The sequence below is a fragment of the Scyliorhinus canicula genome, chromosome 3, assembly GCF_902713615.1.
Source record: "Scyliorhinus canicula chromosome 3, sScyCan1.1, whole genome shotgun sequence".
Classification (NCBI taxonomy): Eukaryota; Metazoa; Chordata; class Chondrichthyes; order Carcharhiniformes; family Scyliorhinidae; genus Scyliorhinus; species Scyliorhinus canicula.
The window spans coordinates 48,823,645-48,836,634 of record NC_052148.1 but is presented as its reverse complement, the minus strand read 5'-3'; the positions used below and the strand labels follow the sequence as shown (position 1 = coordinate 48,836,634).

General features: G+C 49.0%; 1 protein-coding gene across 1 annotated transcript in view; it reads left to right on the top strand.

Moving 5' to 3' along the window:
• The window catches only part of LOC119962643 (cilia- and flagella-associated protein 53-like), an 82,359-nt gene that overhangs the window by 47,405 nt on the left and 21,964 nt on the right, over nt 1–12,990 (top strand). The window contains exons 5-6 of the mRNA XM_038790511.1: nt 5,269–5,487; nt 9,319–9,535. Coding sequence (XP_038646439.1) covers nt 5,269–5,487; nt 9,319–9,535 — 436 coding nt within the window. The remainder of the gene's footprint in view (nt 1–5,268; nt 5,488–9,318; nt 9,536–12,990) is intronic.

The following is a 12,990-nucleotide window of genomic DNA, read 5'->3' as shown; positions in this document are numbered from 1 at the left end:
GCGGCACCCATCGGTCGCACATGGTGAGGGGTGGACAAAATGGCGGCGCCCGGTCCCCGCACGTGGCGTCGGAAGCACAAGGTGGCGGCGCCCGGAGACCGCACGTGGCATTGGGGGATGGGGGCAGCATGGGGCCCTTGGAGAGAGGAGGGGGAGTCCCGCGGTCACTGCCTGGGACCGCAACGACCGCCTTGGCCTGGCAGACGGGCAAAAAGTGGCCTTTCTTCCCGCAGCCCTTGCAATTTGCCGATCGGGCTGGGCAACGTTGTCAGGGGTGTTTCGCCTGGTCGCAAAAATAACAGCGAGGCCCCGTGGGTTTTTTGGGGCGTCCTGCGGCACAGGCCTGGGGGGAGTCTGAGTCCGTGGGGGAGAGGGAGGCTGAATTCCATGCTGCCCAGGGGGCCGCCTCGCGGTCAGGGCGTATGAGCGGGCGTTTCTGTTTGCGACATCTAGGGAGGTAGCGAGGGACCATGCCTCCGTTAGGCTCAAGGTTTCCCTTTCTAATAGTCTCTGGCGGATCTGTGAGGACTGCATGCCTGCAACAAAAGCGTCTAGGATGAGGAGTTCAGTGTGCTCACTAGCCCACACTTGTGGGGAGCCGCAGTTCCTCCCCAGTACGAGGAGAGCACTGTAAAAATCGTCCAACGACTCACCAGGGATCTGCTGCCTCGTGGCCAGTAAGTGCCGAGCATAAACTTGATTTACTGGCCGGATGAAGTGTCCTTTGAGCAGTTCCATGGCCGCGTCGTAGTCGGTCGTGTCCTCGATGAGCGTGTAGATGGCGGTGCCGACGCACGAGTGGAGGATGTGTAGCTTTTGCTCCCTCATCTGTACATTTTCCATCAACAAGCCAGCCAGTGCTTGAATGTGGCTGCTACATTAGCTGCATGGGGGCAGGGTCATAGACACTCCGGCTGGATGCGGAGCTCCATCCTTTAAAATCTTGTAGATTAAATTGATGCGCGATCAATAACCACAGAAACGAAGGTGTAGTCCGAATGGAAGGCTTTAATCTACAAGATGTTTCCCCAGCAGCTTGAGTACAGAAAGAACGATGGCTGCTGGGAAACACGGGTTCTTATACTCCGCCTCATTGGGCGGAGCTACCTTTGTCTTGACCAATGAAAAGGCAACACTTGGGCCAATGAGCAGCGAGCCTTCTCCACCAATAGCAGCTCACACTCCCAGGTATCGTAGTACCTCTAGTCATACTACCACAGGGAGTTTAACCCCCAATGATGTCGCAGGCCACCATCTCGCTCATTCTGAAACGGGATAAGGACCCGGAGGCCTGTGGGTCATACAGGCTGATCTCCTTGATCAACTTAGAAGCCAAGTTACTGGCCAAGATTCTGGCGACCAGAATTGAGGACTGTGAACTGGATGTAATTGTGGAGGACCAATCTGGGTTTGTAAAGGGGAGGCAGCTGGTGGCCAACATAAGAAGGCTGCTCAACGTGATTATGATGCCTCCGGAGAGTAGGGAGGTAGAGATAGTGGTAGCCATGGATGCTGAAAAGGCTTTTGACCGGGTCGAGTGGGATTATTTGTGGGAGGTACTAGGACGGTTCGGGTTCATCGACTGGGTTAGGCTATTGTATCAGGCCCCGGAGATGAGTGTAAGGACGAACAGGACTACATCGGACTACTTTAGACTGCACCGTGGGACAAGATAGGGCTGCCCTCTCTCCCCACTGCTGTTTGCGCTAGCCATAGAGCTGCTGGCAATTGCACTGAGACCTTCTAGGGGCTGGAAAGGGCTGGTCCGGGGGGGGGGGGGGGGGGGGGAGAGTGGAACATAGAGTCTTGTTATACGCAGATGATCTGTTTTATATGTATCGGACCCAATGATGGGGTTGGACGGTATTCTGGCAACCCTGAGGGAATTTGGCCGGTTCTCCGGATACAAACTGAACATGGCTAAGAGCGAGTTGTTCGAAATTCAGGCGAGGGGGCAGAAAAGTAGGCTGAAGGGGTTGCCGTTCAGGCTAGTGGGGGAGAGTTTCCGATATTTGGGATTCAGGTGGCACGGGACTGGGGCATAAGCATAAGCTCAACCTGTCCCGAGGAGGTCAGGAAGTGGGATGCGCTCCCGCTGTCGTTGGTGGGGAAGGTGCAGACTGTTAAGATGACGATTCTCCCGCGGTTCTTGTTTGTTTTTCAGTGTCTCCCCATCTTTATCCCGCGGTTCTTCTTTAAGAGGCTGAATAAAATTATTTTGTGATTTGTATGGGCAGGGAAGTCCCCGCGGGTGAAGAGGGTGATGCTTGAAAGGAGCAGAGGAGAAGCGGGGCTGGCGTTGCTGAACTTCAGCAACTATTACCGGGCGGCCAACATAGCGATGATAAGAAAATGGATGGTGGGTGCGGGGTCGGTTTGGGAGCGGATGGAGGCTGCTTCGTGCAGGGGCACTAGTTTAGCAGCCCTGGTCACGGCGCTTCCGCCGGCACGGTACTCCACCAGCCCGAATAGTGGTGGCGGCTCTTCGGATCTGGGGCCATGGAGGAGGCATGTAGGGGAGGTAAGAGCATCGGTGTGGACCCCAATCTGCGGCAACCACCGATTTGCCCCGGGGAACATGGACGGGGGGGTATCGACTGTGGCGGAGGGCGGGGATTGTGAGGATGGGGGATCTGTTCCTGGAAGGGAGTGTCCGAGCACGAGGGCACTGGAGGAGAAGTTTGGGCTGGCAAGAGGGAATGACTTTAGATACTTGCAGGTGAGGGATTTTGTACGCAGACTGGTGCCATCCTTCCCACGTCTCCCGCCGAAGGGGAGGCAGGACAGGGTAGTTTCTAGGGGAGAGGTGGGAGAGGGTAGTGTTTCAGACGTCTACAAGGAACTAATGGGAGCTGAGAATACGCAGACCGAGGACCTGAAGCTTAAGTGGGAGGAGGAGCTCGGGGGGGGGGGGGGGGGGGGGGGCGGAGCTGGAGGACGGTATTTGGGCAGAAGCCCTGAGCAGAGTAAACACGATCGCAACATGTGCCAGGCTCAGCCTGATCCAGTTTAAGGTCATGCACCGGGCTCACATGACAGTGGCCCGGATGAGCAGATTCTTCGGGCTGGAGGACAAGTGTGCTAGATGCGCCGGAGGGCCGGCTAACCATGTACACATGTTCTGGTCGTGTCCTAAACTCGGGGGGTATTGGCAAGGTAGAGTACAGTAGAGTAGGGGGATATTGAGGCAGGTCCGTTCGTGAACAGAGCCGTGGTTTGCACTATGTTTAATTTGTAATTTGTGTCTTGAATTATTTTTTTTGTGCTGTACAATGTCACTTTTTCTATATGCCTAAAATAGTTTGTTTAAAAAAAATATCAGCCATGATTGAATGGCGGAGCAGACTCGATGGGCTGAGTGGCCTAATTCTGCTCCTATGTCATATGGTCATAGTATAACCGGTTCGGAAGGGCCAAGCCCCCTCGACTGTCACCCTCTTTGAAATATCAACCTCCTAATCCTTGCTACCTTCCCTGCCTCCACAAACAACTAAATTAACCTATCCACGCCCATAAAAAAAATGTTGGCAAAAAGACCGCCAAGTACTGAAATAAAAACTTGGTCAAAATGTTAATCTTAACTGCCTGCACCCAACTTTCCAATGATAGGGGAAGACTGTCCCACCTCGATAGATCTGCCTTGACCATGTCCACCGGACTCATAAAGTTCAGAGCTAGGCCCAACCCCGAGCCACCTGCACTCCTAAGTGCCTAAAGTGGGTTGTTGCCACCTGAAATGGCAACCCTCCCACCCCAACTTCCGCCACTGGAGAAGACAACACAAAACACACACATTTCCCCAAATTTAACTTCTAGCCTAAAAAAGCCTCAGATCTTCTAAGCAGTTCCATTATATCCCCCACTGAAGAGCCCGAGTTAGAGATATACAGCAACAAATATGCGGCATACAGAGACACTCTATACTCCACCCCACCCACCCCATTCACTATCCCCCTCCATTTATCTGAACATCTCAGCGCTATGGCTAAGGTCTCTACACACAATACTACTTCAAATCAGGCATTCAGATATCCTAGTGGACCATTGGGACTACTGTCTGAGTTCAGATTATGAAGAGAAGCTGCTTTGTGCAGTAATCTGCTGCCAAAGCAAAGATGACTATCTCTGCCTTTACATGCAAGTGTGAAGATACCAGAGGGTTGGCCAAGACAGCTTGTGCAGACTTATAGTCTGGAAATGTTTTATTATTCCTTCTCTTTTTCCAAACATAGGTAATTCCTATTAATGCCAGTAACAGTGTGGGAGACAAAATGAACAATCAATTGTAACAATTGCACAAGGATTCATGATGGCATAAAGAACAGCAGAAGAAAATCATACATATCTAAAATCCACAATCGTATTGTGCTCTTTTCAAAACAATCAAAATACTTAACAAATGTGAATGTCCATTTCACATGGTCCGAATTCATACTTGATATCTTGCATGTCTGGGCAGCAGGGAATAACATGCAGGTGTCCATGCTCCAAAATTAGTTTGTAAATGAGGTGCCCACATTTTTGAGGTGGCCACTTCTCTGATCCATGCCATTGGAAATAAGGTGCATTACAAAACCACTATAGCTTCGACAAAACAGGCTTCTGTCAATCTTTGCTCCGAGCTGCCTGATTTTCACTGGTTGAATATGTAGCTGAGTCTGGGTGCACCTATGAACCAACAAAACTTTCATACAGTGAAAATAGGAGGAGGAGGAGGCCATTCAGCCCTTTGAGCCTGCTCCGCTTCCCCCCCCCCCCCCTCCCCCCCCCATACCCTTTGATCCCATTCACCTTCAGTGCTATATCTAACTGCTTCTTGAAAACATACGGGGCGGGATTTTTCAGCTGTGCCTGGCGCAAAATTGCCACATGGTGACAGGATGGGGGACTTGGCAGTCCAGGATGCTTCCCTAGCCTGTGATGGCCACTTCAGCTTTTTGCACACAAACTCCAATCTCATGCTGGGCTTCTTATGGGCCAGGAAAATGAGAACTCCTCTTGCCCCAACCTTGTCCATTCTGATTAGGCTGGCCTAGTAAGGCTGAGGCTCCACACATTCCAAGTTTGACTGGAACTCAGGCAACACCGAATGAAGGGTTCACAGATCAACTTAATGAATCTTCATCGTTCTGATGAAGTTAATCCACTGGAACAGATGATAAAATTTGGCATCATTGTCTTTAAGTTTGGTTGAAGGATTTTAAGTATATTCCAGAAGCGAAGGAATAGTTGGTCATCTCTCTTATTGGAGTTGTATACTTGTCACAGAAAGAAAAGCAACGTCTTTCAAGGTTGGAAGATGAACGGCTGGCAAGGGAGAAGGTTCAGAAACAGAAGGAATTCCGTGATGGTTTGAACAAATCAATGGCACTGAAAGAAAAACGATTAGCGAAAGAGGAGAAAGAGGAACAGGCACTTGATACAAAGATAAAGGAACAAACATTGAAGGAAAGTGCTGACGATGCCCAGGAGCAATTGCAGAAAAAGGTAACTGAGATGATTCATATTGTACAACAAAATATAAAAAGTTTTTTTTTTGCATTTTTATTGTCATGTAGCTCTCAGTACCTCTTTAATCCCTCCCATTTAATATATAATATTTAAATACAATTTTAGGTCCCTCAAGGTTAGCATCTCCTATCTTGTTTATTTAATTCTCTTGGAAACATATTGTAAATACTTCTCTAATTCCTCAGGCTCCACTCCCGTGCACTGGTTGTGTAGCCTCTACTTCAGTTGTTCCTGTGGTTGTTTTGGAATGTTCTCTGTTCCATCAACCACATCTGCATTGTAGTTCTGCTCCTTGTACCCTTAACAATACTGTCTGCTGCTTTAGTCGCTCGAGTGCTGCAATTCTGTTTCTTGGACTGGCCACAATGTTATCTAATGTTACGTTTGATGTCAGAAAGCAATAGAACAATAGAACATTACAGCGCAGTACAGGCCCTTCGGTCCTTGATGTTGCGCCGATCTGTGAAACCAATCTAAAGCCCATCTACACTATTCCATTATCATCCATATGTTTATCCAATGACCATTTAAATGCCCTTAACGTTGGCGAGTCCACTACTGTTGCAGGCAGGGCATTCCATGCCCTTACTACTCTCTGAATAAAGAATCTACCTCTGACATCTGTCCTATATCTATCGTCCCTCAATTTAAAGCTATGTCCCTCGTGCTAGCCATCACCATCCGAGGAAAAAGGCTCTCACTGTCCACCCTATCTAATCGTCTGATCATCTTGTATGCCTCCATTAAGTCACCTCTTAACCTTCTTCTCTCTAACAAAAACAGCCTCAAGTCCCTCAGCCTTTCCTCATAAGATCTTCCCTCCATACCAGGCAACATCCTGGTAAATCTCCTCTGCACCCTTTCCAATGCTTCCACATCGTTCCTATAATGCGGTGACCAGAATTGCACGTAATACTCCAAATGCGGCCGCACCAGAGTTTTGTACAGCTGCAACGTGACCTCATGGCTCCGAAACTCAATCCCTCTATCATAAAAGCTAACGCACAATACGCCTTCTTAACAACCCTATCAACCTGGGTGGCAACTTTCAGGGATCTATGTACATGGACACCGAGATCTCTCATCCACACTACCAAGAATTAGCCCAGTACTCTATATTCCTGTTACTCCTTCCAAAATTAATCACCTCAGACTTTTCCGCATTAAACTCCATTTGCCACTTCTCAGCCCAGCTCTACAGCTTATCTATGTCCCTCTGTAACCTGCAACATCTTTCCGCACTGTCCATCACTCGACCGATTTTAGTGTCATCCACAAATTTACTCACTCATCCTTCTACGTCCTCCTCCAGGTCATTTATAAAAATAACAAACAGCAGTGGCCCCAAAACAGATCCTTGTGGTACACCACTAGTAACTAAACTCAAGGCTGAACATTTCCCATCAACCACCACCCTCTGTCTTCTTACAGCTAGCCAATTTCTGATCCAAACCGCTAAATCACCCTCAATCACATGTCTCTGTATTTTCTGCAATAGCGTACTGTGGGGAACCTTATCAAACGCTTTACTGAAATCCATATACACCACATCAGCTGCTTTACCCTCGTCCACCTGTTTGGTCACCTTCTCAAAGAACTCAATAAGGTTTGTGAGGCACGACCTACCCTTCACAAAACAGTGTTGACTATCCCTAATCAAATTATTCCTATTTAGATGATTATAAGTCCTATCTCTTATAATCCTTTCCAAGACTCTGCCCACAACAGAAGTAAGGCTCACTGGTCTATAGTTACCGGGGTTGTCTCTACTCCCCTTCTTGAACAAGGGGACAACATTTGCTATCCTCCAGTCTTCTGGCACTATTCCAGTAGACAATGACGACAAAAAGATCAAAGCCAAAGGCTCTGCAATCGCCTCCCTAGCTCCCCAGAGAATCCTAGGATAAATCCCATCTGGCCCAGGGGACATCTAGTTTCACACTTTCCAGAATCGCTAACACCGCCTCCTTATGAACTGATGCTCGATCAATGACTCCAGATGTGAGATTGGATGACAATTGAAGGCTTTATTGGACTAGATGTTTCCCCCAGCAGCGCAGGTACAGAATACAGCTGCTAGGGAGACACAGGCTCTTATACTCCGCCTTACTTGGTGGAACCAGCAGTCAGGCTTCACCAATGATATTGCTGTCTCAGGCACCTCCCACACCAGTGGTCTTACAGCATCAACCTGGGTACCGTAATACCCCTAATACCGACTGCCACATTCACCCCCTGTTAAAAAAAAAGTCCAGCGGGGGTCGTGGTCTCGCGTTATACAGTGGTAGAGGTTGAGGTTATGGTGGTACCCAGCATACATTAGTACAGTGTTTTGCCTTGTTACATGTCGCAACTATTTACAGTATTTATTTACATTCAAAATGAAGCAATTAGTCGATCGGGGGCCCTGGTCATCCTCTGCAATTGTCGCAGTTCCGGCGGTGATGCAGGCGCCAGCTCGGGCGTGGTTCGTGGGTCCGGGAGCATGGCTTCGGCTTCTTCGGGAGCTTCATTACCCCTGGATGGGACCAGTGGGATGACCGATCCACCTGGGAAGGGGGCAGCTGTGGGGTGCGCCGGTGTGAGGTAGGGTGGTGGTGGGGGTGTGGGTGGGGATCCCGCGGGCGCCAGGTCCTGTAGGGTGGCCGTATCCTGTCGGCCGTCGGGGTAATTAGTCGATCGAGTGCCCTAACTGAACCTTCACGTCTCATCTTTACATAAGCCTCCTTCTTCCTCTTGACGAGTGATTCAACTACGTACTTTAGTGAACCATGGTTCCCTCGCTCGACCACTTCCTCCCTACCGGACAGATACATATTTATCAAGGACAAGCAGTAGCTGTTCCTTGAACAAGCTCCACATTTCAAATGTGCCCACACCCTGCAGTTTCCTTCCCCATCCTATGCATCCTAAGTCTTGCCTAATCACATCATAATTGCCTTTCCTTCAGCTATAACTCTTGCCCTGTGGTATATACCTATCCCTTTCCATCGCTAAAGTAAATGTAACCGAATTGTGGTCACTTCAGCGAAGTGCTCACCTACCTCCAAATCTAACACCTGGCCTGGTTCATTACCCAGTATCGCCTCTTGTTGGCCTATCTACATACTGTGTCAGGAAACCCTGCTGCACACATTGGACAAAAAATGACCCATCTAAAGTACTCGAACTATGGCGTTTCCGGTCATATATTTGGAAAGTTAAAGACCCCCATAACAACTACCCTGTTACTTTTGCTCTTATCCAGAATCATCTTTGCAATCCTTTCCTCTACATCTCTGGAACTTTTCAGAGGCCGATAGAAAACTCCCAACAGGGTGACCTCTCATTTCCTGGTTCTAACCTCAGCCCATACTACCTCAGAAGACGAGTCCTCATCAAACGTCCTTTCTGCCACTGTAATACTGTCCTTGACTAACAACATCACACCTCCCCCTCTTTTACCACCTTCCCTGTGCTTACTGATACATCTAAACCCCGGAACCTGCAACAACCATTCCTGTCCCTGCTCTATCCATGTCTCCGAAATGGCCACAACATCGAAGTCCCTGGTACCAACCCATGCTGCAAGTTCACCCACCTTATTCCGGATGCTCCTGGCGTTGAAGTAGGCACACTTCAAACCACCTTCCTGCCTGCCGGTCACTCCTGCGACCTTGAAACCGTACTCATGACCTCACTACTCTCAACCTCCTGTACTCTGGAGCGACAATTCAGGTTCCCACCCCCCTGCTGAATTAGTTTTAGCAAGGGGAAAAGTCAAATTTTTCTCACAACTCTGTTAATTTTAGAACAATTCTTTCTTAGCTGGACCTCCGGAGAGAACTGCAGATGTATCGAAAATATTTGGCTCAGAAGGCAGATGATGAAAAGCGTCATGAAGAGGAAGCAAACCGGCTGATGGAGGCAGATGTGGAGAAAACTTGGGCCAAACGCAATGAACAGGTGCGCCTAAAGAAAGAGGCTCAAGATCAACTCAAGAAGGAGGTGATGGAAACACGCAAGATTCAAGTTCAGGAACATTGTAAGTCATTTATTTGGCGTTTCCTCAAATATTTCTTAGTCTTTTGTCAAATTATATATTCTGTTAGCATGAAAAAAAGCTAGTCAATCAAAAACCCTATCAACACTCCACAAATTCCTGTCCAGGGTAAAGTTAAATCACCATTCATTCCTTGACACGTACTTCCATGCCAAAAGATCACCGGAGTCATATGTGAAGGATGAATATCTATGCTTGGAGTTGAAGCTGGGGTCTGTATAATACTGTGCCATCACCTCTGCTGGCTCTGACCTGCCAGTGGGACAGGAAGTACCCAGGGATGGTGATGGTGGTGCTTGGGAAATGTATCATTGGGAAATGCTTGGTAAGATATTCTTTTGTGACATGACTCTGTCAGGCTGCTGCTTGACTAGTTGACTAGTCTGTGAGACAGCTCTCCAAATTTTGGCAGAAAGCCCCCAGATGTTAGTAAGGATTTTGCAGGGTCAACAGTGCTGCCTTTGCCATTAGTTGTTGGCCATTTTCATTTGCCAGGTGGACAGTCCCGTTTCATTCCTTTGAGACATTTTAGTGGTTCGATGCGCGCTATCGATGAGTCCCTCCCCTTTCAAGTCGAGAGCGACGCGTCTGATGTTGCTCTGGCGGCCACCCTCAACCAAGACCCGTGGCCTTCTTCTCCCGTACCCTCCACGCTTCCGAAATCCGCCATTCCTCGGTCAAAAAGGAAGCACAGGCCATAGTCAAAGCTGTGTGACATTGGAGGCACTATCTGGCCGGCAGGAGGTTTACCCTCCTCACAGACCAACAGTCAGTGGCTTTCATGTTTGATAATGCACAGAGGGGCAAGATAAAGAACATGATCTTGCGGTGGAGGGTCGAGTTGTCCACGTACAACTACGACATCTTTTATCGTCCTGGGAAATGAAACAAGCCTCCCTGTCCGGCGGCACCTGTGCCAACGCACAAATGGACCGCATCCGAACCCTCCACGCGGACCTCTGTCAGCTGGGGGGTCACCTGCTTTTTCCATTTCATAAAGACCCGCAACCTGCCCTACTCCATCGAGGAGGTCAGGTCAGTGACCAGGGAATGCCACATCTGCGCGGAGTGCAAGCCGCACTGGTACTGCCCTGAACTAGCGCATCTGATTAAGGCTTCCCGCCCCTTTGAACGTCTCAGCAGGGACTTCAAAGGTCCCCTCCCCTCCAACAACCGCAACACGTACTTCCTCAACATTTCCCTTTCGCCATCCCCTGCCCTGACATGACCATGACCACCATTATCAAAGCCCTACACACTATCTTCTCCCTGTTCGGTTACCCCGCATACATTCATAGCGATAGGGGGGTCCTCATTTATGAGTAACGAGCTGCGTCAATTCCTGCTCAGCAGGGGCATCGCCTCCAGCAGGACGACCAGTTACAACCTGCGGGGTAACGGACAGTTCAAGAGGGAGAACGGTACTGTCTGGACGACCGTCCTGCTGGCCCTACGCTCCAGAAATATCCCAGTCTCCCACTGGCAAGAGGTCCTCCCTGGCGCCCACCACTCAATCCGGTCACTTCTCTGTACCGCCACTAACCAGACGCCTCACAAACATCTTCTTGTTTTTCCCAGGAAGTCTTCCTCAGGGATCCCGCTCCTGACCTGGTTGGCTACTCCCGGGCCCATTCTGCTCCGGAAGCATGTGTGGGTGCACAAGTCGGACCCGTTGGTCGAAAGAGTCCAGCTACTCCACGCAAACCCACAATATGCGTATGTGGAGTATCCCGACGGCCGACAGGACACGGTCTTCCTTCGGGACCTGGCACCCGCTGCATCTCGGCTACATCCCCCAGCACCAGCACTGCCCCCCCAACCCCAACTGCCCCCAGCACCCCCACCCCCCACCTCGGCCCCACCGATGCCCCCACGGCCCAGCGGACAGGAATCCCCTCCCCCGGCCTGGCCCCCGCTAGCTCCGACCAGGGGTATGGACACAGGAACAGGATCGGGGCAGCAGGGTAGCATGGTGGTTAGCATAAATGCTTCACAGCTCCAGGGTCCCAGGTTCGATTCCCGGCTGGGTCACTGTCTGTGTGGAGTCTGCACGTCCTCCCCCTGTGTGCGTGGGTTTCCTCCGGGTGCTCCGGTTTCCTCCCACAGTCCAAAGATGTGCGGGTTAGGTGGATTGGACATGCTAAATTGCCCGTAGTGTCCTAATAAAAGTAAGGTTAAGGGGGGGGTTGTTGGGTTGCGGGTATGGGGTGGATACGTGGGTTTCAGTAGGGTGATCATGGCTCGGCACAACATTGAGGGCCGAAGGGCCTGTTCTGTGCTGTACTGTTCTATGTTCTATGATACAACTGAATAGCTTACTAGGCCATTTCAGAGTCAACCACATTACTGTGGGTCTGGAGTCTCATGTAGGCCCGACCAGATAAGCCATGATTACACTTTTAATTTCAGACTTTTTATTTATCAGAGCATTACCCTGGGTCTCTGGATTAAAGTACTAGTCCAGTGACAATACCACTATGCCACCGCCTCCATCTAATATGCAGACACAGTAAGTGATTAGGAAGGCAAATGGAGTGCTGTTTATATTGCAAGGGAAATGGAGTATGAAGTAAAAATGTTTTTCTACAATTGTACATGGCCTTGGTGAGAATTTTGACCTCATTTAAAAAGGATATAAATGCATTAGAAGCAGTTCTGAGATCACTCGACTGATCCCTGCGATGAAGAGATGATAGAATGAGGAAAGATTGGACAGGTTTCGGCTTGGAGTTTAGAACAATCAAATGTGATCTTATTGAAACATAAGTTTCTGAGGGGACTTGACAAGGTGCATGTTAAAAGGATGTTTCTCCTTGTCGGAAGGCCTAGAACAATTTAAAAATAAGGGGTCGCCCATTTAAGACAGTGATGACGTGAAATTTTTTTCTCCTGGGAAGTTGAGCTTTTGGAACTCTCCTAGAGAATAGTGGAGGCAGGGTATTTGAATTTATAAGGTAGATGTAGATAGATTCTTGACTAATATGGAATTCAAAGGATAATGGGGTGGGAAAGAATGTGGAGTTGAGGCCACAATCAAATCAGCCATGATCCTATTTAATGGCAGAGCAGGCTTGCGGCTCTGAATGGATGACACCTGCTCCTAATTCGTATGTTTGTATATTCAGGTTGTGGATACTCACACAGGTTGATATCCTTTTCATTTTTAACCATCAACACACACTTCTGCCCATTTTGGGAGTTAATATCAAGATTGTTAGACCATTCCATGACATTTTTTAGGATGGGCTTTTTGTAAAATGAGAGGCATGGCCCTCGCTGGGACCCTGCACCATTCTAATCAATAATAACAATTTTACATCTTTTTAAATAATAATCTTTATTCGTGTCACAAGTAGGCTCATTTTAACATTGTAATGAAGATACTGTGAAAATCCCCTAGTTGCCAAACTAGGGCACTTGTTCGGGTACATTGAGGA